The sequence below is a fragment of the Leopardus geoffroyi genome, chromosome B1, assembly GCF_018350155.1.
Source record: "Leopardus geoffroyi isolate Oge1 chromosome B1, O.geoffroyi_Oge1_pat1.0, whole genome shotgun sequence".
NCBI lineage: Eukaryota > Metazoa > Chordata > Mammalia > Carnivora > Felidae > Leopardus > Leopardus geoffroyi.
In genome coordinates, this window is record NC_059327.1 from 172,630,353 (window position 1) to 172,652,477 (window position 22,125).

At 36.6% G+C, this 22,125-nt stretch overlaps 1 protein-coding gene across 1 annotated transcript in view; it reads right to left on the reverse strand.

Moving 5' to 3' along the window:
* KLB (klotho beta) overlaps nucleotides 1–17,132 on the reverse strand; it is a 36,674-nt gene extending 19,542 nt beyond the window's left edge. The window contains exon 1 of the mRNA XM_045474993.1: nucleotides 16,231–17,132. Within this exon, the coding sequence (XP_045330949.1) occupies nucleotides 16,231–17,058 (828 nt within the window). The 5' untranslated portion in view covers nucleotides 17,059–17,132. The remainder of the gene's footprint in view (nucleotides 1–16,230) is intronic.
* Between the last annotated feature and the right edge of the window lie 4,993 nt (nucleotides 17,133–22,125).

Genomic DNA, 22,125 nt, shown 5'->3' on the forward strand with positions numbered 1-22,125 from the left:
ACTCCTTGTGCGATTTTCCAAGGTTACCCTCTATCTTGTACAAGGCCGTCTACCTTTGGAATGATTGATTTAAGGGAGCTTCAACCTTTGTTCTTCAGATTCAGTGGCTTAAAGGGGAAGTCAGCAGCTTTTTCCTTTTGAGCCAGCTATCAGAGCCTGATGTCACTGAGAGACAGCCAGGGGCCAAATATCTTCTTCTGTTCCCTCCTCTAGTCTAACATAGCAGCTTTCTTTGATGCCCCTAGAAGAGCAGATTCAGATAAGTTCTATGAACGATAGGAAGCAAATAAGATATCGGCACAATTTCAGAAACAAGATGAAGACGGGGTCAGAGATCAGGAAGACATGGCGGGACGCTGGTGGAAGGGAAGGCTGTGGAGGGTACGGGCTGAAGACAGATGAGCAAACGTAGCATATCACCCATGTCTGTATTTCAGGAACCCGCAATCATTTGTCAAAAGCTAAATTTCCAAATCTGTGCATGATTTTAGTCACACTTTGGTTGAAATATCTTCATGTGAACTATAAACTTGTTTATTGTTAAAGCTATTTCATAAAGTGTTAAGTAAACACTTAAAATTTATTTAAAACCCTACAATCATAGCAAACTGTTTTCATATTTCTGTGATCCCATCCAGCTTTCCCAAATATATTTCCCAGCTAATATCCCTTTGAACAGTTTCCATCTTTTTAATCTTCATAACCATTCACCAATTTGATGAAATATGGCTTACTTAGTCATCTCTCTCTTTTGATAGGAATTAGCTTGGTTCCCCCCCCCCTCTTCCTTTCTTCCTCCCTTCCTTCCTTCCTCTCATTTTTTTTTTCCTGTCATAAATAACGTTGCAATAACTAACTTTGGGCATATAGCTTTTAATGTGCTTGATTTATTTCCTTCTATTAATCCCACAAATGGGCTACCTATTTTTCAAATTGTTTCACATATTTCCAAATTACTCTTCACACATTTTGTCCATTGGTGTGAGTATTCTTTTACCATCTCCTTCAAAACATTGCTGTATTTGGGGATACATGGTTATCAAGAGCGACAGGAAACTGCTACTTACCTACATGGTATCATAGGGGAAAGGACCCAGGTCCCGAAAGCAAGAGACCTAAGCTCTAGTACTGGCCCTACTGCCAATTGGGTAAATCATTCCCTCCGATAGCCTCAGTTTTCCCTCTCCCTCTGTTATCCTAAGCTAAAAAGAAACACGCTAGACAATTGTAGTGAAGATTGAATGAGGTAAAACATGTGAAGACTCTGTGAAGACTACACAAATGTAAATTTGAAGTACTGTATTTTAAAAAAGGAAGCTGAAGATAACTTTAACTTGCTGTGGAAAACAATGGTAGGAAGTCTACGTGGGCAGGAAGAGTGTTCTGCAGCCAGCTCTCCCTTACCTCTCGAGTTTCATGGCTAGACATGTGTGTTCTCATTTATTTTTTTGCAGCTGATTGAGTTTTAGTCATTGTCCAATTTGATTGGGATTAATTGCAGCTTGATTGGATGGAGCTAGAGGGTATGATGCTCAGCAAAATAAGTCAGTCAGAGAAATACAAATACCATACGATTTCACTCATATGTGGAATTTAAGAAACAAAACAGATGAACATAGGGGAAGGAGAAAAAAAAAAGAGAGGGGGAGGCAAACCAGAAGAGACTCTCAACTGTAGAGAACAAACTGAGGGTTGCTGGAGGGGAGGGGGGATTGGGCTAAATGGGTGATGGGCACTAAGGAGGGCACTTGTTGGGATGAGCACTGGGTGTTGTATGTTAAGTGATGAATCACTAAATTCTATTCCTGAAAACAAAATAATAATAATAATAATAATAATGATAATAATAATTTCAGTTTGATTCATTGACTCATTTGTTTCATCTACTCAACACTTCTTTATGTTAGCATACGGTTTTCTGCTAATTATAATCACTGCCCTTCCAGCTTATTTAACATTCATTCATTTTCCACAAATATTTATTGGGTGTTTAAGATATGCAAACTTTACTGTTCATTGCTAAAAAAAATATGTAACTATTATTTCATTAAAATTTATTATGTGACTGCTACTTCTTTAATTTTTTTTGAATCTTGAAACTCTGGGAAATGATATTCCTCATTAATCTTAGGTGAGAATTTCAATATTAACAAAAGTTCCCACCTTTCATAAAGAAAATCTTTACCTATCCTATTTTTAATGGTTCAAATTCATGTTTTCTATAGTTGGAATAGCTCAGTAATGATCATATTAAAATTTGTTTTAATGAATTTTCCTATTTTCTTTCCAATTGTTATGTTTTCAAATGATTCTGACAAATCTTTGTTTGTTACCAGTTTGTATAGTTTCAGGATTTCTCCATAGAAATCATGTAAAAGCTAAACTCTGCTATATTTGTTCCTTCAAAAAAATGGTTTTAATATTGTTATAGAATTCTAGTTTCAATTATAATATTACTAAATTCAACTAATGTTTGAGTCAGGGCCTAAACCTGGCAACATAAAAGGAAAAAGGTCTAGAATAAACCTTATAATTAATTAAGCGAAGCATCTGTGGGTTTCCCCAGATATTAGAAGGGGCCTTAGAAGAAATCAATATTAGTAAATTGATGCTTAACTGAAGTTCAATTTCCTTGCCCAAGGAGAACATTTGCATGCCAAGTCTGCAGAGGTTGGAATGATATTTTAAGCTTCCTGTTATTATTACATTAACAATCGTGATCTTGTTAGTAATTTTTTCATGCAAAAGGACCATATCTCAGAGTATAATTGAAGCTAAAATGGTCTGAGTGGATGACCTGAGGCCTTTCCTCAGGATTTAGGAATAAAGACTTAAAGACAGTCAACATAGAAAACACTCTGGAAATTACAAATAATACAATTATTACAATAACAAAAATAAGACAAGACCTTTTGGGCCCTGCAACAAAGGCAGATTTCCCATGAACTAAAGGAAGCTGAAGTTTTAGGGCCACTCACTTATATGGGTCCCTATAGAATGTGCTAGGTGTGTTGGAAGCCAGGTTGTATTTAGAAGCATTTCTAGGTAAGTATTCCTTATGAATTCCCTGAAGAGACCTTGGAAAAAAAGGAATCTGAATCAAGCCTACAGTAACCTGTTGTAATATTTTTCTCATTCCAAATAAATGTTCACTCTTGTACCAACTTTCATGTCCATAATTTTTTTTCTTACAGAGGGTCCCCCAGATTGTACATTTCAGGCCCATATAATATAGAACTATGCCTGGCCTCCAAGCATCTTGAATGCAGAGACTGTACCTATTTTGTTTCCAGTGGTACCTATAGATGCCCAGAGAAAAGCCTGACACAGAATACTTGCTGAATGAATGCCCAGTATGGGTCAGCTAGTCAGCTGGTCACCTGACACACATTGTCGATAGTACAGCCCCTACAAGGCAGATTTAATTTTTACCATTTTAGAGAAGAAACTGAGGTTCACAGAGGCTGGACATTGGTGAAGCTAGGATTTGAACCCAGGCCTTTCTGGTCACTTTACTAAACCATCCTGCTTTCTATATGTCCGACTAGTTCTAAATTTTGACGCACTTGGGGACCATCTGACATGAACCACAACATACTGTTTTAAAATTATATTTTCTTCCTGCTGTACTTGATTATAATTGATTAAAAGAACTGAACGGTCATAGAATGAAGGTATTATATCCCACTCTTCCATGCTGAGAGGAAAATATCTATGTATGTGAACTTCAGTATCACCTAGAAAGGTCATGGAAAAAATTTGGAGTTTTCAGAAAACCATGTAGCTGTCCAAGTGCCTGGCCCAGCATGGAACACGTCTGTATAATTCCCTGGGCTCCTTTCCTAGAACCAGCAAAGTTGGCATTAGATATTGTCCTCATTGGTGTCAGAAGCTAAATGAATCCTGAGGGACCACTTCTACACTTGACCGTCTTGATTGAGGATTGAGATCTTTACACCATTGTGAATGTTAGACCAAGAGGGCAGGGATGCTTTGGTTGTATAGCATTCAGTGCAGCACCATTTTCAAACAAATCATAATTAAATGGTCATTAAAGATTAGTGATTTTCATGATCAAATAAACAGTGATTAAATTACAGAACCATAGAAAATTAATAGTGTAAATAGTAATAAGAACCAACACGTATCCAGGGCCAGATATGCTGAGCACTGTTCTAAGTGCTTCCCATGTACTATCTCATTTAATCTTTATTTAGGAGAATTAAGGTAGGTACAATTAGCATTCCCACTTCAGAGGCGAGGAGACCAATGGATGAGGAGGTTAAATGACTTGTCTAGTTTCAGAAACCAAGTCAAGCCCACACTGTGTTTCTCCAAGTTCTGGGCTCTTGCCTGCTAACTAGAGGTAGGGGATGGACCTTACAGGTCACTTGATCCAATCTGCAAATATCTTCTATATAGATGAGATGCTGAAACCCAAGATGTAAGTGACTTGCCCAATGTCTCAGTGGCAAAGCTAGGATTGGAACCGAGTCTTTCAGCTTTCTCCATCACTGTCATTTCCAGGACATTACATGCATTAAATTATATGCCTTTGAAGCATACTTTTATGCCTTAGACCCAAAGCTGAGACAATGCTAGGGATATGTAACAGACAAGGCACAAAAACAAGGACCAGTACACTGTGAAACCCATGGGACAGTTTTTGGGTGCCAGTAACACTGTAAGGAAAGAGGCAAACTGGGAGTCGTGGTTTTGATTACACCTTCATCCAGCCTCACCAGCCGGGGCACCATATCAGTACCTAATCAAACAGTGAATTCATTAGCATTACCTTCTGTTTATTTATTTTTTTTCCCTTAGAGAAATCATACACGTTAGCAAAAACAAATTTCAATAAATCATTTTATCTTTTTCCTTTAACCTACGGCTATTTTATCTTTTTCTTCACTCTCCATTCATTCACATTGATTAATTGCTTAAATTCAAGTCTACAAATACTTATTTAACAAATACAAGGCACCTTGGTGGGCATTTAGAAAAAACATTAACAAGATAACTCCTGCCTTCAGATGAAGTATAACTTCTTTTTTTTTTTATGTTTTATTTATTTTTGAGAGAGTGCAAGCAGGGGAGGGGCAGAGAGAGAAAGACAGAGGATCTGAAGCGGGCTCTGTGCTGACAGCAGTGAGCCTGATGTGGGGCTTGAACTCACTAACCATGAGATCATGACCTGAGCAGAAGTCAGACGCTCAACGGACTGAGCCACCCAGGTGCCCTGAAGTATAACTTCTAATAGGAAAGAGAAGTACTGAAATAAGTAGATAAAAGCAGTATACTTTTGGGGCGCCTGGGTGGCATAGTTGGTTGGGCATCCAACTTAGGCTCAGGTCATGATCTCACGGTTAGTGGGTTTGAGCCCTGAATCCAGCTCTGTGCTGACGACTCAGAGCCTAGAGCCTGCTTCAGGTTCTGTGTCTCCCTCTCTCACTATCCCTCCCCTACTCGTACTCTGTTGCTCTCTCTCTCTCTCTCTCAAAAGTAAATAAACATTAAAAAAAAAAGCAGTATACTTTTGCATTTCAATTAATCAGAAATGATAACTGAAACTTAGCATAATAATATGATCCAAATTTTGTGAAAAAAATGTGACTTTACATATGTGTTTATATACACCTAGAAAAGTATGTGGATAATGAGCAAGATGCTAGCAGTTGTTACTTCTGGGGTGTGGGGTTAGGGTATAAGAGGAGACTTTCCATTTTTGACTTTGACTTATGTCTTTCTGTATTGTTTGAATGTTTTGCAGTAAAAATGCGTTATATTTCTAATTTTAAAAAGTCAAGAGGATTGGTTGAAACAAATGGTTTCTGTCAGTGTATTTAATTGTTCTAAGCTATTACTCTGGTTTCTCCAAAGTTCCAAAACTCTCATGGGAAAAACCGAAACTTATAAAAAGTTCAGTTATTCTGGATTTTATTATCTATTAAATAATGCCTTTTTACTCCATAATAATAAATGTTGATATTCAAAGGTAAGAGCAGAAGACATACAATATATACGTGATTAACATGAAAGAAGAACTGAGAGCAGTAAACCTCAGCCCCCCTTTTTTTTAAGACTCAGTCACATAATCAAGGTATGACACTATGAAGAACCCATCAATATACTCTACAAAATACTAAAAGTTTTGGTTTTCCCCAGCCTCAAGACTTCCCCCAAACATTTTCAGGCAGATCACCCAGAAACCATTTTAATTACTTCTGTGATTCACTCTTTACTGGTTAGTAAGTTTGGGAGTTCTGATCTATTCTTAGCATTCTTACTGCTTTTCAGCGACAGAATCACTAATGTCTGTTTAATGACCCTCTTTTCTTTTAACATAGACTAAATGACTTGTCAGTTTTCTCAGTAAGATTTTTTACACTAATGCAAACCTTTCCTCGGTTCATTTTTTCCATCATATCCAGCACCGTTTCGATCGCTTACAGTATTTTCTGATCTCTGGCTTCCTTTTCCATGTATGAGAGTGTTCACATCAAACCAAGCTGTTTAAATATGATCACAATGTTATTCTCTGAACATTTATAATTACATTTACTTAAACTCTTGTTAATCATTCACTGAAGTATAACTTTTTCTACTGAACGATTAGAGAAAGTAAATATTGGGGTGCCTGGGTGGCTCAGTCAGTTAAGCGACCGACTTCGGCTCAGGTCATGATCTTGTGGTCTGTGAGTTCGAGCCCCGCGTCAGGTTCTGTGTTGACAGCCTGGAGCCTGCTTCGGATTCTGTGTCTCCCTCTCTCTCTGCCCCTCCTCTGCTCACACTCTGTCTCTCTCTTTTTCTCTCAAAAATAAAAATAAACATTTAAAATAAAAAGTAAATATTGCTCTCTTGAAGATTTTAGAATACCAATTGTCTTCTACAAATAGGTTTTTTTACATGACTCCTATCTGACAATGGTATTTTGAGTATAGAAGCTGTCTTTGGCAATTCTTATGTACAAGCAGTTTTCATCTTTGTATTCAAATTTGATTAGAAATGCCTGTAAGAATGCCAATCTTAACTTGTTTGATCATTATTTCCTATATTTTGTTAGAAGTGTCTTAGACGCTAATGGAGATGAATTGGGATTATCGTATAGGTACTATGCATTAGCTAATTAAATGAATAATTGTGTTAAAATGTATTAAACTGTACGAGGTGCCTGGGAGGCTCAGACGGTTAAGTGTCCAACTTTGGCCCAGGTCATGATCTCAAAGCTCATGAGTTCGGGCCCTGTGACTGTGCTGACAGCTCAGAGCCTGGAGCCTGCTTGGGATTCTGTGTATGTCTGCCTCTCTGCCCCTCCCCTGCTCGTACTCTGTCTCTCTGTCTCTCTGTCTCTCTGTCTCTCTCAAAAATGAATAAACATTAAAAAATTTTTTTATTAAACTTCAAATGGTTTTGCCAAGGGCACACACATGTGATTTAACATTACTTCAATGGGACACTAAAGTTTTGAGCAAATAAAACATTAAAATCATGGAAACACATGGAAAACCTTATGGTTAATGTATGAGTCAGGGATAAATTGTTCATAGATTTTGTGGACAAATAAAATATGTGGATGGATGGTTCTGGTCTTTAAAAAGGCAAAGTGAAGTTAAATATCTGTGAGTCAGCATCAACGCAAGTGACTGCCATGGGTTTTCAGACTATAAATTGTTCTTTTCCATTGAAGCCAGGTAGCTGATTCATGTCATTAAACCTTGTTAGCTTGGATTCAGATGGATAAGATTTGAATTTTGGTTCTGTCAATTATTACGGAGTAAAAATCACATACAACCTCAGAGAAACTTCTCTGGGCTTCCGCGTCACCAACTGTAAAATGACTATTAAGAGTACCTACCTGGCAGAGTTGATGTACAAATCAAATGAGACAATGTATGAAAAGTACCTAGTATAGTTTCAGACACTACGGTAGGTATGCGGTATTCTTCTTATAATAATGATTAAGAATAGTATGATAGAGCAGTGCCTGGGTGGCTCAGTCAAACATCTGACTCTTGGTTTTGGCTCAGGTCATGATCTCATGGGTTTGAGCCCTACATGGGACTCTGTGCTGACCGTGTGGAGCTTGCTTGGGATTCTCTCTCTCTCTCTCTCTCTCTCTCTCTCTCTCCCTCTCTCTCTCTCTCTCTCTCTCTCTCTATCCCTCTCTCTCTCTCCCTCTCTCTATTCCTCTCTCTCTCTCTCTCTCCCCCCCGCACCGTCTCTCTGCTCCTCACTCTCTCTCAAAATAAATTAACAAACTTAAAACAAAAAAAAGAATAGTATGATAGAGGGGCACCTGGGTGGTTCAGTCAGTCAAACATCCAAATTCAGCTCAGGTCATGAGCTCATGGTTCGCGAATTTGAGCCCCACCTTGGGCTCTGCGCTGACAGTGCGAAGCCTGCTTGGGATTCTCTCTCTCCCTGTCTCTCAAAATAAATAAATAAGCTTAAAAAAAAAATAGTAAGATAGAATGTGAAAAACTTATCTGCAATAATTGTCTTAATTCTCCACTTTACTGTAAGAATTAAGACCAACCTCTTCCCCCATTCCTGTGTCCTTTTTTTGTTCATTTTGTGTGGGACAGGAAGGTGGTGGAAGGTAGCAAGTAACAAGGCTTTTTTCTTTTCAACCTTTTTTTCTGTCCTTCATTGACAGAAAACTTTGGGCTGGTTTTTTAACCATAGATTTAGCAAAAATTAATTAAAAAAATTTTTTTTAATGTTTATTTACTTTTGAGAGAGAGAGAGATAGAGGGCGAGTGGGGGAGGGGCAGAGAGAGAGAGAGAGAGAGAGAGAGAGAGACAGAATCTGAAGCAGGCTTCAGGCTCTGAGCTGTCAGCACAGAGCCCGAGTTGGGGCTCGAACTCATGAGCTATGAGATCATGACCTGAGCTGAAGTTGGATGCTTAATGGACTGAACCACCCAGGCGCCCCCAAAATTACTTTTGGTATTTTGTTGTCTTGTAACCCAACTTTAACAAGGGAGTTTTTAAACATTCCTTTATTTTTCTCATGGAAAAAATTCATTTCAGATGATCATTAGAGATTTTGTTTCTATCTGACCAAGATAAGCTAAAGAAGGCTCCTGCTAGTATTTCCATTTCAAAATATCACACTTAGCCTTCAAGATATTGGTGGGGATTTGGGCAGAAGAGGCTTAAAAGTGACATTTTTATCTATTTAAATGTGCCTGTGAAACACTGCAGCTTTCTTGTTCAAGAAAGTAGTTGCTGTGTTCTGTTGGAAAGAAAGCTTAGTTATTAATCGTGTGAATGGTGGCCTTTCATAGCTGTTTTTTGAGTTTTAACACTAAATTTTGGTTAAGAAGTGTATTATATAAAGATAATTGTTGTCTTTTAAAATATAAAATAATCTCTTTACTAATAGTGGAAATTTTCATAACATATAAAAATAGAAGAATATAGTGAACCCTCATGAGCACATCACTCAGCTTTAAGTGTCATCAATATTCTGCAGTTTGTTTCAAGGTGGGTTTTTAATGTAAAATTTTTTTGATGTTCATTTATTTATTTTTGAGAGATACAGAGAGAGCAGGGCAGGGGCGGAGAGAGATGGAGACAGAGAATCCCAAGTAGTATCCACACTGTCAGCACAGAGCCTGATGTGGGGCTCGAACTCACGAGTTGTGAGATCATGACCTGAGCCCAAACCAAGAGTCAGAGACTTAACCAACTGAGCCACCCAGGCTCCCTTGATGTAAAATTTTTAATAGAAACAAGCATAGATAATTGATTTGCATATTCTGAAAAGACTATGTGTTTATGCCAGAATCCGTATTGGTGTGTGTGTATGCATGTGTGTGTGTGTGTGTGTGTGTGTGTGTGTGTGTGGTGTGTTTGTGTGTCTGAAATCAACTTTTATTCAATTGCAATTTTAAATTCTTTCTGGGAAAAAAAAATCCTTTCTGGAACAAGGTAGATCTTCCTTAAATAGAAAATAATCAGTTGAATTATTTATTGATACCTAATGCATACCCAGCCTTGTATGAATTTTTCTGAGGGAACAATGGCCAAGAAATGCTAAGACAGTGTTCCTCAAAGAGGTAGAAAAACAGGGACTAAATCAAATCTTATCCCAGGCTCAGAAACAAGTAGGTGAGGCCTTGACCTCGAGCAGAGTTTCCCAACATTTCTTGTCCTGAAAGCCTCTTTCATAGTATTAAGCAATCTCTTGAACCCCTGAGGAATTTAAAAAATAATTTCATCATTTCTGTGTAATATACAAAAAAGTGTTGACATACATTTTATTTTATATAAGCCTATTTTATTAAAAATTGTGTTGGAAAGTATCTCAATTCTGTATCTCAAGGCCAAAGTTGAGTTAACTCTTGAAGGAAATTACATTGAACTTGTATCAAACTCAGCTGCTTTGATTCAGCAAGCCACAATAGTTAAAAAAAGGATATCAGAAAATCTGGGGATAGTATCTATGTTTCTGAAAAAGGAACAGTTCAGCAGACTGATGAATAAGATCTAAGTTGTCCAGCTACAGAAATAGCAAGATGTCGGATGATTTTTTAGACTTATTTGTAGTATTTTAAAGATGCAATAAAAGCTGTATTGATTGGAGCTTTTTCTTAAAGCAATAACATAAAAAAGAAAGTTTATTTTAAATAAATTGAAAATATTCAAAAATAAATTACGATGGGGCGCCTGGGTGGCTTGGTCGGGTAAGCGTTCGACTTCAGCTCAGGTCATGATCTCATGGTCCGTGAGTTCGAGCCCCACGTCGGGCTCTGTGCTGACAGCTCGGAGCCTGGAGCCTGCTTCAGATTCTGTGTCTCCCTCTCTCTCTGCCCCTCCCCCACTCATGCTCTGTCTCTCTCTGTCTCAAAAATAAATAAACGTTAAAAAAAATTTTAAAAATAAAAAATAAAAAAAAACAAAAATAAATTACGAATATTTAAGATGCTCATGCACATAAACATAAATTTTGGCATTCTCCCATTTAATAATCATACATTATTCAAATTATTTTAATTACACAAGAAAAAGCATTTTATGTTACATTTTTAAATGGCACACTCTGTTTGGTTTTAGGACCAAATGTATTACAGTGGTATTTTCCAAGTCTGGTACATCTACCTCTTTTTGTATGGGAGGTGACATTAGGTGTAACAAAGAAGAAAGTTTTTTGTTTTCAATGTTACATATTTATTTGAAGGGCATTTGAAAATACTTATCTCATGTATATTAAGAATAAATTTTTCTTTCAAAATAAACATTTTAAGGAAAAACATTTTAGTAAATAATAGTACACGTGGCACTTGGATATGCAAACAAACAAACAAAAAACCAGCAAAAAAAAAAAAAAGCCAACATGAAGTGATACACAAAAAAGCAAACTTTGTGAAACAAGATGTTGTGGCATCAAAAGTGGATAAAAGTTGCTTACGTAACGTTTGTTTGAATTCTCGAATTTTGCTTTTCAAAAAGTACATTTAATGTTTTGTTTGTAAATAACTATGTAAGAGAAATGGTCTGGGGCAGTTTTTACAAGTATTTCGCAAGTAATGCAAAGCTAGCAGAGATAGTCTCTATTCTCAATGTGCGAAAAGACAAACTAGACATAAATTAATATAGAGTTTACGTATGCAACTTACAGTTCTGGTGAAAATCATGAAGCGATTTTAGGTCCCCCATACTAATTATATTTCAGCGTCCTTGCTCTTTCTGCTTCATGTTTTTAACCAATTGTCTGTTACAGGTTTACAGGAGAAGGAAAGGAGAAGAATTTTGCCTCCCACTTGTTGGGGACACTTGACAATGTCCGGAGACAATTTTGGTGTCACAACCCCGAGGACAAGGGTACTACTGTCATCTCTCTAGTGGGTAGAGGCCAGGGATACTGCTAAACATTCTACAAAGCACACGAAAGCCCCCCACAAAAAGAATTATTTGGCCCCAAATGTCAATAGCACTGAGGTTGAGAAATCCAGATACTACATAAACAGTACATGTCTATGAAAGATAAAAATTTAAGGCAATGAATGGGGCGCCTGGGTGGCGCAGTCGGTTAAGCGTCGACTTCAGCCAGGTCACGATCTCGCAGTCCGTGAGTTCGAGCCCCGCGTCGGGCTCTGGGCTGATGGCTCAGAGCCTGGAGCCTGTTTCCGATTCTGTGTCTCCCTCTCTCTCTGCCCCTCCCCCGTTCATGCTCTGTCTCTCTCTGTCCCAAAAATAAAAAAAAAAAAAAAAAAAAAAAAAAAAAAAAATTTAAGGCAATGAAGTCAAAACTATCATGGAAGCTATTTGGTGGAGTAGTAAACTGAATGACTTGCCATCTTATGAGCAAAGTCATCTTCCCCAACCTCTGGGCATGTTTACTCAGAGGTTCTAGATGTTCCCTTTTAAGGGGGAGAGGGACCTACAAATTTAAATTATTATGCATATTTATTGACTTAAAAGTAGAAAGAAAACAGACACCTTAACCATCTTTACTAATGTGAAACCTTGAAGCTTTGCTGATCTGAGGGATGAGAGCAATAGGCCACACAGGCTGGGATCCGTCTCTGGGACTTTAAAAATTGAACTTGAAAGAGAGAAATCTTTCCTCTACAAAGGAGAGAATGATGCCGAACCCCAAGAAGAGAAGGTTGTGAGAGATCCGAGACAAAGGGCTTCTGACAGTGTCCTCATTACTGGATCCATTTATCCCTGTGATTTGGTTACTGGGCCAGGAAATTGCTCATTTTTGCTTAAGTCAACTTGAATTAGGTTTCTGTCACTCACAACCAAAAAGTCCTGACTGATATACCAGTGGATTAACATAGGCAATATTTCAAGAATTAGTAATAATGCAACAAAATATGAGTTTTGAACTTGACATTGGCTCTTTGATTACAAGGTTTAAGAAAGAAATCCTAAACTACTCACTCAAAAAACATTTCTACCTCGCATGTACCTAATCCTAATATTCTGTGTTGGGTGCTAGAAACACAAAGACAAATAAAGAATAGCCTGTCCTTTCAAGGAGCTCTCAGGCTCCTTGGGGAGACAGAAGAGCACCACATGCTATGAGTGCTACGGTAGCAGCAAGCACATCTTATTATGGGAGCCCTTAGAAGGGACAACAACCTTAGCAGGTCAAGAATAACTTAGAGGTGGTGACTGCCTAAACTGAATCTTGAAGGACATTAGATGGGTAGAGAGTACAAAGGGCATTCTCACTGGATAGAATGCTAGTAAAGGCTGAATGGGGAGGACTAGTAAGGTACAATCAAAACACTCCTAGTGTATTATCGTGGAGCATGGAGTGGGAGGGGTTGGCGTTAGTGATGGAGATGGGAGAGTGGCCAGGAAGGACGCGGGAATGCAGGCCAGGGGTTGGATGTCTTGGTGGAAAATCAGGACGTTAATCCTAAAAGCTTTGGGGAGCCACTTCCTAGATTTTATGCAGGGGTGCAGCATGATGCATGTTGGAAATAATCACTCTGGTAAAACAGGGATAATAACAGGTATCTGGCAAGGTTGTTGCCGAAGTTATACATAATATTTAAAGCCATGACTACCATGCTTAGAGATGGTCAGTCAAAAGACGTACTCTCTTTCTTTTCCAAATATTGTTCAAAACTCAGAATGGAGCGTCCATTAGTAGGTGTGATTACGACAAATTTTTACCTAAGGCTTAGGCTCACTCTAAGGTAATCACCAAATCTGCAATGAAGTTGGAATTTAAATTCCAGGTCAGTCTCAGGACTGACTAGGCCATTCAGGTTCCCTCTAAACCAGGACAATGCAGACTGAAATGGAGTTTCCAAGGTTATTCTGGCACTAGAAAACCCCAACAGCCACAGTGAAATCTTTTCAATATCTGAGGAGTAGGAAATAAAACGATCTATAATCACCCATGAATTTACTTTCATATTAGGCTTTTTTAAAACTCAGTAAGATGTGTTAACTTGGACTAAAAACTAATCCTCAGGAATACTTCTGGGTCACAGATGGCAGAGTACGGAAGAAATACTTCATTGCAACATAAAATATCAAATTAATCTTTTTCACGTTAAAGGAAGAACAGAGAAGGAACAGTGGAAAAAATGAGTTCACCTCAGGCTACCAAACCATTGCAAGATTTCTCTCTGGAGCTATATGTCACTGGGTTATGAAGCATATTTCACTTTCTGACTGATTTCAAAGGACCTCTTACCCTCCTTATTTAAGTCAGTGATTTAGAAATTTTAAAGAGATAGAAGAAATTATTTGGAAAACACAATAATTAAAAAATGTAATCCCTCAATTTAAAACAATGAAATTTATTTCACTACCAGAGAGTGCTGATTTTGTGTTTAAGGCAGAGTTTGTCTCAAATTAGGGGAAAATGAAAAACATCTGAAAATATAGCATTTTATATGTTAAGTTTGTAAGCAATGCCTGTTTGTTAGTTACAACTTTTCCTGTGTATTTTTTATCAGATAGCCAGTTTTTAAGGCCTTAAATTAACCACCAAAACAGATTTTTCATGAAAATTCCAATTGTTAACATTTTCCAGGCAAACCGAAAACTTCAACAACTGAGAACATTTTTCTTTATAAACAAGTTAAATAATCATATGTGTGCATGTATTTGTGTAGAAAACTTTGAAAAGACTATATAAGAAACCATCAATAGTAGCTTCCTCAAGGTTTAGATTGCCAGGTGGAGAGGGAGAGACGAATTTAACTTTTTCCACTTTATAAACTTTGGTACAATCTGATGTTTCTTAATCTTCACAAGCTTATAGTATACACGAATGCTTAAATTTTAATAATTTAAAGAACTAGATAAAGGAATATTTTTCTAACTTATATATGCATAATCTTCATAGTTAATAGCTGTAAGTTTTCTCCCCTTTAAGGTCTTATTTGCCAAATCACAGTATAGCCTCACAGTAATGTTCTATATACAACCCTAATCAAAGATTTGTAAATGATCTTGAAATCATAATGCAATCAGTTTACTGCCAAGGCAGATGCAACAGAACTATAGTATGACACACATATATAATAGCCCAGAAAGTTCAAAAAGATACGAAGGGTGGGCAGATATTTTTGTAAGCGCAAATTTAGACATAGAGTAATTTGATGTTCCTAAACATTTTTCTACTTCTATACATTTCACATTTGATTGTTAAAAATCAAAATACTTCTCCTAGCACATTATTAAACACTATTAACAAAGTTGTTTTCATTTTTAAAATGTTAACAGGTGTCCAGAGTAATTTATTTTTCCCAAGGAACCCATTTGACTCAAAAAGTTAAACCTGATTCTAGATGTTAGCCTCAGTGTGAGGTGAAGTCTCTTCAAAATCTCCGAAAGATTGCTCTTTTAAAAACATTCTTAATGAAAACATTTAGTGTTTAATTATGTTGTCATTTATAAATTAATTCATTTAATCCCACTAAGCTTCAGTTTCCTCATCTTTAAAATGGGAATACTAATAGGACCTTGTTCATGAAGTTATCACAAGGATTAAATGTGATAATGCATGCAGAATGCTTAATATGGCCTGTGGTACAGAGTAAGCATCCAACCAATATTTGCTATTTTTTTGCTTACATTTTCAGCATTGTTTTAGTAATTTTCAGATTTCCCAACGTTAACTGTAGCTTTTAAAACATACTGAGTAGAGCATAGTCTTCCCAGTTTTTATATTACTAGTTTAATTTTAACTCTTAGAACAGTTAACCTCATCTTTTCTGTAACACAGATAAAACCACTGTGAAGTACATTTGTTTCAATTCCTGTATTTAATATGTATTAGTTAGCTAACCTGTATTTATAAAGCTTATTATTGCTAGGTATCACTAAGAATAGCAATACTAACAACAAATATTTATTGGAAATGGTCATGCCTTAAAAGAATCCTGAAATGGTTGCATATTTTCAGAAAAGGTTTCAGCATTTAGATTTCTAAAGTACTGGTTTTTCATACAATGAAAGTGAACTCATATTCTCACACTGTATACTTGCAGATTTTGAGTTAAAACGTTTTTAAAGGGCAACATTTAGGGAAAATAATCAGCTTAATCCATTACTAAGAGCCTAAATAAATAAAACACGACCTTAAATATGAAATTTGAGGATAGAACTTGTGAGTTAGACTAAAACTAGTTGAATTGATATTAATGAAAATAATTATTTAAACAGGAGATACATTTCTTAGTGATTCTCTTTAACTCCTGCTCCTTAACATTCTGAAGCTATAACATGAAGCCAGCCGTACAGTACCTTGATGAGGTTGTGTCCCACAGAGTAGACAGCTGCTAAGTTTCCCTTCTCTCCAGGCGCATGCAGACCTGTCCCATACCCATGCCAAGCAACTAGATATGGATTATGAATTGTAATCCAATATTTGACACGGTCCCCAAACGTCTGGAAACAGTAGGTGGCATAGTCATTGAAAATATCTATTGTGGTTTCATTTTTCCACCCCCCATATTTTTCTTGTAGGGCCAAAGGCAAATCCCAATGATACAAAGTAACTATCGGTTGAATGTTTCTAAGTACTAGAGCATCGAGAAGAGCATTGTAATACTGGAGACCTTTCGCATTGGCAACTGCTGCTATTCCATCGGGGAAAAGCCTTGGCCAGGAAATTGAAAATTGATAAAAAGAAACTCCAATAAAATCCAGGGCTGATAAGTCTTTTTCCAGAAAAATGTAACTGTCACTGGAACTGTTCGTGCCGTTGACATTTTTAAGGTGTGTTTGGATGAAATGATCCCATATAGAGGGTCCTTTTCCATCTGTCTTCCAATTCCCTTCCACTTGAAATGCTCCAGTCCCAACACCCCAAAAAAAGTTTTTAGGAAAAGTGTCATAGAGAAACAGCTGACTTTCATTTACCGGGCTAAAATGAGGATTTTTAGACCACACAGCTCTGCCGTCTCCAGAGAATCCAGTAACAGCTCGCAGGAGAATAAATGCTGACAGGATGGCAGATCTTTGCAGTCCCCGGTTGCACATTGTTTTCCGATAGCGTACGTTTCTTTCATCGGTGCTGAAGAAAAAAATCCATTCATTCCCTGGAGATCCAGCCGCACAGCCGGACTTCATTTGCCACTAACTGCTCGCCTGTCTTATCAACGCTTCAGTAAAAGCTTGTGATTGTAAACCTCTGTCAATGATTAGCTTGAACTGTGAGACTTAGGATGGGCCACGGAGAGCAACGTAATTTGAGGGAGGTGGCTCTCCTACGCTCCCCAACACATTTCATTCTCTCTTACTATGGGAAAGATTATATGAAAACACATCACTGACCGTAGTTTGCATAACGAAAACATGTATAAGCACTGAATAAAAATGCCATATTCTCTTTGTAGCCTTTCATATTGACCCAAATCTTTTCTGAATGTTTTGAAAAACATTACTGAAAAAAATATATACCTTTTCTAGTTTTATATTTTTTGAGTAGTAATTTTATTTTTTCGCGTTTCAGGAGAAGCAATACAAACAAGGAGCATTCCTATAAGCTTATAATGCGGAACTAGAAAATAAAATAAGATATCACACTTCTACCAAAATTATAACACATTGAAGAATAACCTTATCAAGTGCTACCTATTTTAAGAAAATTATAAAAATGTATCAATACATTTGAAAGAAAACGAATGAAGAAATATATAGCTCTTTCTAGATGGAAACACTGAATACTTTCCAACTTAATTTATAAATTTAAATGTACTTTCAACCAATATCCTCTAAGCCCCAAATTTTACTTCAACAAAATTATATGAAAGTTTGCTTGAAGAATAAATAGGCAATAGTTACAAATAAAGAAAAGAAAAAGAAAATAGTGAAGGCATAGACTACCTTTACATATGAAAACATTAAAAAAAAAGCATAACTTAAATAACATGAATCTGGTATAGGAATAAATAGAAAGAAAATACTGTACAGAATCTATAGTCTCCAGATAAAACTTTTTAAAAAATGTATTCCTTTAAATATTTGAGATATCCCATAATAATGAAAGATAGAGTGGTTAACAGCTTGGCCTCTGGAATCAGACTGCCTGAGTTTATTTTATTTATTTATTTTTTTTAAATTTTTTTAAAGTTTATTTATTTTTGAGACAGTGAGAGACAGAGCATGAACGGGGGAGGGACAGAGAGAGAGGGAGACACAGAATCTGAAACAGGCTCCAGGCTCTGAGCTGTCAGCACAGAGCCTGATGCGGGGCTCGAACTCACGGACCGCGAGATCATGACCTGAGCTGCAGTCGGCCACTTAACCGAGTGAGCCACCCAGGCGCCCCAGACTGCCTGAGTTTAAATATAGCTGTGTGACTAGAAACAAATTATTTAACCTTTCTGCACCCCAGTTTCTTGTTACGTAAGAAAAGGCACAATACTAGTATCTACTGCATGGATAATTGTGAGAATTAAATGAGTTAATACATGTAAAGCACTTAGAAGAGACACTGACAGTAAGTGCTCAATAAACATTATTCTTATTTCTTTGTGAAAAGGAAGGATTATTCAGAAAGTGATGCTAAGATTTAGCATAATAGACACTATGTTCTGGCTCCTGCCCACATTTTAAACTTCATTTCTCTTCAGTTAACTACATGTAGTACCCTGCCCTTCAGCCATAACAAATAATATTACTAAGTTGGACACACGTTAAGCCCTCATATCCTGTGCCTTGGTACGCATGCTGTCTGCATAGGATGTGTTTCCCCCTTCATCTAGCTCATGTCGACATGTTCTTCAAAACTGCAGCACCTTTTCCGGCAAGTCTTTCTGGCTTCCCAGTTTGCTTTGACTTATTTATTTATTTAAATTTTTAAAATTTACAGTTTATTAGTCCTCTTGTGAAAAAAGTCCTCTTGCACAATCACTGCAGATAAAGTCACTGCAGAATCTTTACTCCTGGGTCTGATCTCCAGCTCACTTTTGTCAGCACCAACACTGGCCTTTGCAGTCCACCTGACTTTCTTCATTCTATTCTTGTGTTCTTTTCACTGTTTCCTTGACGTCTGTTTCTTCTCATAGAGGCCATGTCTTGCAAGTCTGCCTGGGTTCATTTTTGGAAGTGTAATCCAAGAAATCATAAATCATGCTGAAGCCAGTTGTCTTGCCATCACCAAAATAGGCTCTGGATCCAAATACAAATATAATATCTGGTGTCATCTGGTCTTGTGCATTTTGGGTGGTTTTTCGTGAATTTCTGTCTTAGGTACTGTTGCATTCTCAGGGTAAAGTAGTCGGTTGGTCATGAACTTCCTGGTCTGGATATTTACCATGTTGCTCATGATGGTGGTTGATCCTCAGGCAGCCAGAGAGGAAATAAGACAGTTTGATTTGATATAGATGTATCTCTTTGTTCCATGTTCCCATCGCAATCCATACTTTCTCTGTTATGACATTTATCACACAATAAATTTATCTATAATGTCTTTTTGACTTTAATTTCTCTCTCAGTCTCTCTTTTTTAAAAACAAGGACCATAACTGTTTGGTCCCAATAGAATATTTGGGGCCTATTAGTCACTAGACTTGAATGAACGTGCATAGTATAGTATGCATACATCTATCACTGCATTTATCACATGATCCTGGGATGGTTTGTCTCCTCTCCCAGACAGTAAGAGTATCTCTTATCTAAATTTTTGTCATCACTTATCTAAGTAAATTCTTTTTTTTTTTTTTTTTTTTTTAAATTTTTTTTTTTTTCAACGTTTATTTATTTTTGGGACAGAGAGAGACAGAGCATGAACGGGGGAGGGGCAGAGAGAGAGGGAGACACAGAATTAGAAACAGGCTCTAGGCTCCGAGCCATCAGCCCAGAGCCTGACGCGGGGCTCGAACTCACGGACCGCGAGATCGTGACCTGGCTGAAGTCGGACGCTTAACCGACTGCGCCACCCAGGCGCCCCAGTAAATTCTTAATCATTGTATATGGAATGAATGGAGTTGATGGAATCAATTCACTATTTCTAAAATATTTTTTCCAGATTTATTGAGATACAACTGACATATAACATTGTATTAGTTTAATATGTACAGCATAATGATTTATGTCTGTATTGTGAACTAATTACTAAAAATAAAATTTTTAAGTGTGGTTATTTATACCCTCAATAATATATTTGATTAAAAAATATATAGCTACAGAAATCTAGAAGAAAATGGAAGTAAATGTTAAATTACATAAATATATAGTTTATATAATGATATTTATATACTTATATATGAACTTATAGAAATAATTTAACTATAATTAAAATAAATGAAAAAAATTGAAAGACAAATAACAAACTTGGAAATATTAGAGTAAATCTAGAAGGCAAATGGCCAACTTTTTATTATATAAATAATTCAGGCAAATCATTAAGGAAAACACTCTAAATTAGATAAATGGCCAAACAACATGAATAAAAAATATGCAAAAGAGGAAATGCAATTGTATAGCTAATGAAAACAAATTAAATAACCAGTAATTAAAAACACATATAAAAGTAACTCCAGGAGAGCCTGGCTGGCTCAGTTGGAAGAGCACGAGACTCTTGATCTCGGGATTATAGGTTCAAGCCCCTTGTTGGGTGTAGAGATTACTTAAAAATAAAATCTTTAGGGGAAGCTGGGTGGCTCAGTCAGTTAAGCATCTGACTTCAGCTCAGGTCATGACCTCGAGGTTAGTGCTTGGAACCCCTGTCTCTCCCTCCCTGTCCCTCCCCCAAGGTCCCTCTCCCCCTCTTTCAAAAATAGATAAACATTAAAAAATAAAGTAAAATAAAATCTTTAGGGTGCCTGGATGGCTCAATCAGTTAAGTCGGGTTTTTTTAAGTTAAAAAAAAATTTTAAAAATCTTTAAACAAAACAGAACTCCGTAATATTTTCTCTTATTAAATTAGCAAAAATAAAACTAAGTGATGAAACCCCCTGTTAATGAGATTGTAAGACTCATTGTCTTACAGATTGTAAGATTTCTGATTAGAATGTGAATTTGTACAATACTAATTGAAAACAATTTTTTTTAAGTTTATTTATTTATTTTGAGAGAGACAGAGATAGTGCAAGTGGGGGAGGGGCAGAGAGAGGGAGAGAGAGAATCCCAAACAGGCTCTGCACTGTCAGCATGGAGCCTGACATGGGGTTTGAACTTACCAGAAACCATGAGATAATGACTTAAGCCAAAACTAAAAGTTGGACGCTTAACCCACTGAGCCACCCAGGCAACCCCAAAACAATTTTTTAATATATAATTAACCTTAGATATTTTCATATTTTTAAATTCAATAACATCAGAAATTTATCATAATAAATTAATTCTAAATACATAAAATACTGTATATGCAAATATTTTATAGCAGTATTATTTATGCTTGTGCACACATGCATTCTCTCTCAAAATAAATAATCTTTAAAAAAAAGAGTCTCTTATGGTTTGCTTTCTTCTCTCTCTCCTTTTTCCACCCTTCCTGTATGTTCATCTGTTTTGTTTCTTAAATTCCATATATGTATTTAAGTCATATGATATTTGTCTTTCTCTGACTGACTTATTTCACATAGCATAATACACTCTAGCTCCATCCATGTCATCACAAATGGCAGGGTTTCATTCTTTTTGATGGCTGAGTAATATTTCATGGTATATATATGCCACATCTTCTTTATCCATTCATCAGTTGACGAACATTTGGGCTTTTCCCATAGTTTGGCTATTGTTGACAATGCTGCTTTAAACTTCTGGGTACATGTACCCCTTTGAATCTGTATTTTTGTATTTTTTGGGTAAATACCTAGTCACGCAAATTGCTGTGTCAAAGGGTAATTCTATTTTTAACTTTTTGAGGACCCTCCATAGTGTTTCCAGAGTGGCTGCACCAGTTTGCATTCTCACCAACAGTGTAAGAGGGTTCCCCTCTGCATCCTTGCCAACATATATATATATATATATATATATATATGCCAAATATATATATTTAAACTTAATATATATATATTTAAACTTTATGTTATTTGTTTTTTAAAGTTTTATTTTCATTCTAGTTAGTTAACATACAGTGTTATATTAGTTTCAGGTGTAGAATGTAGTAATCCAACAGTTCCATACATCACTCTGTGTTCATCACAACAAGTGTACTCCTTAGTCCCCATCACCTATTTAACCCATCCCT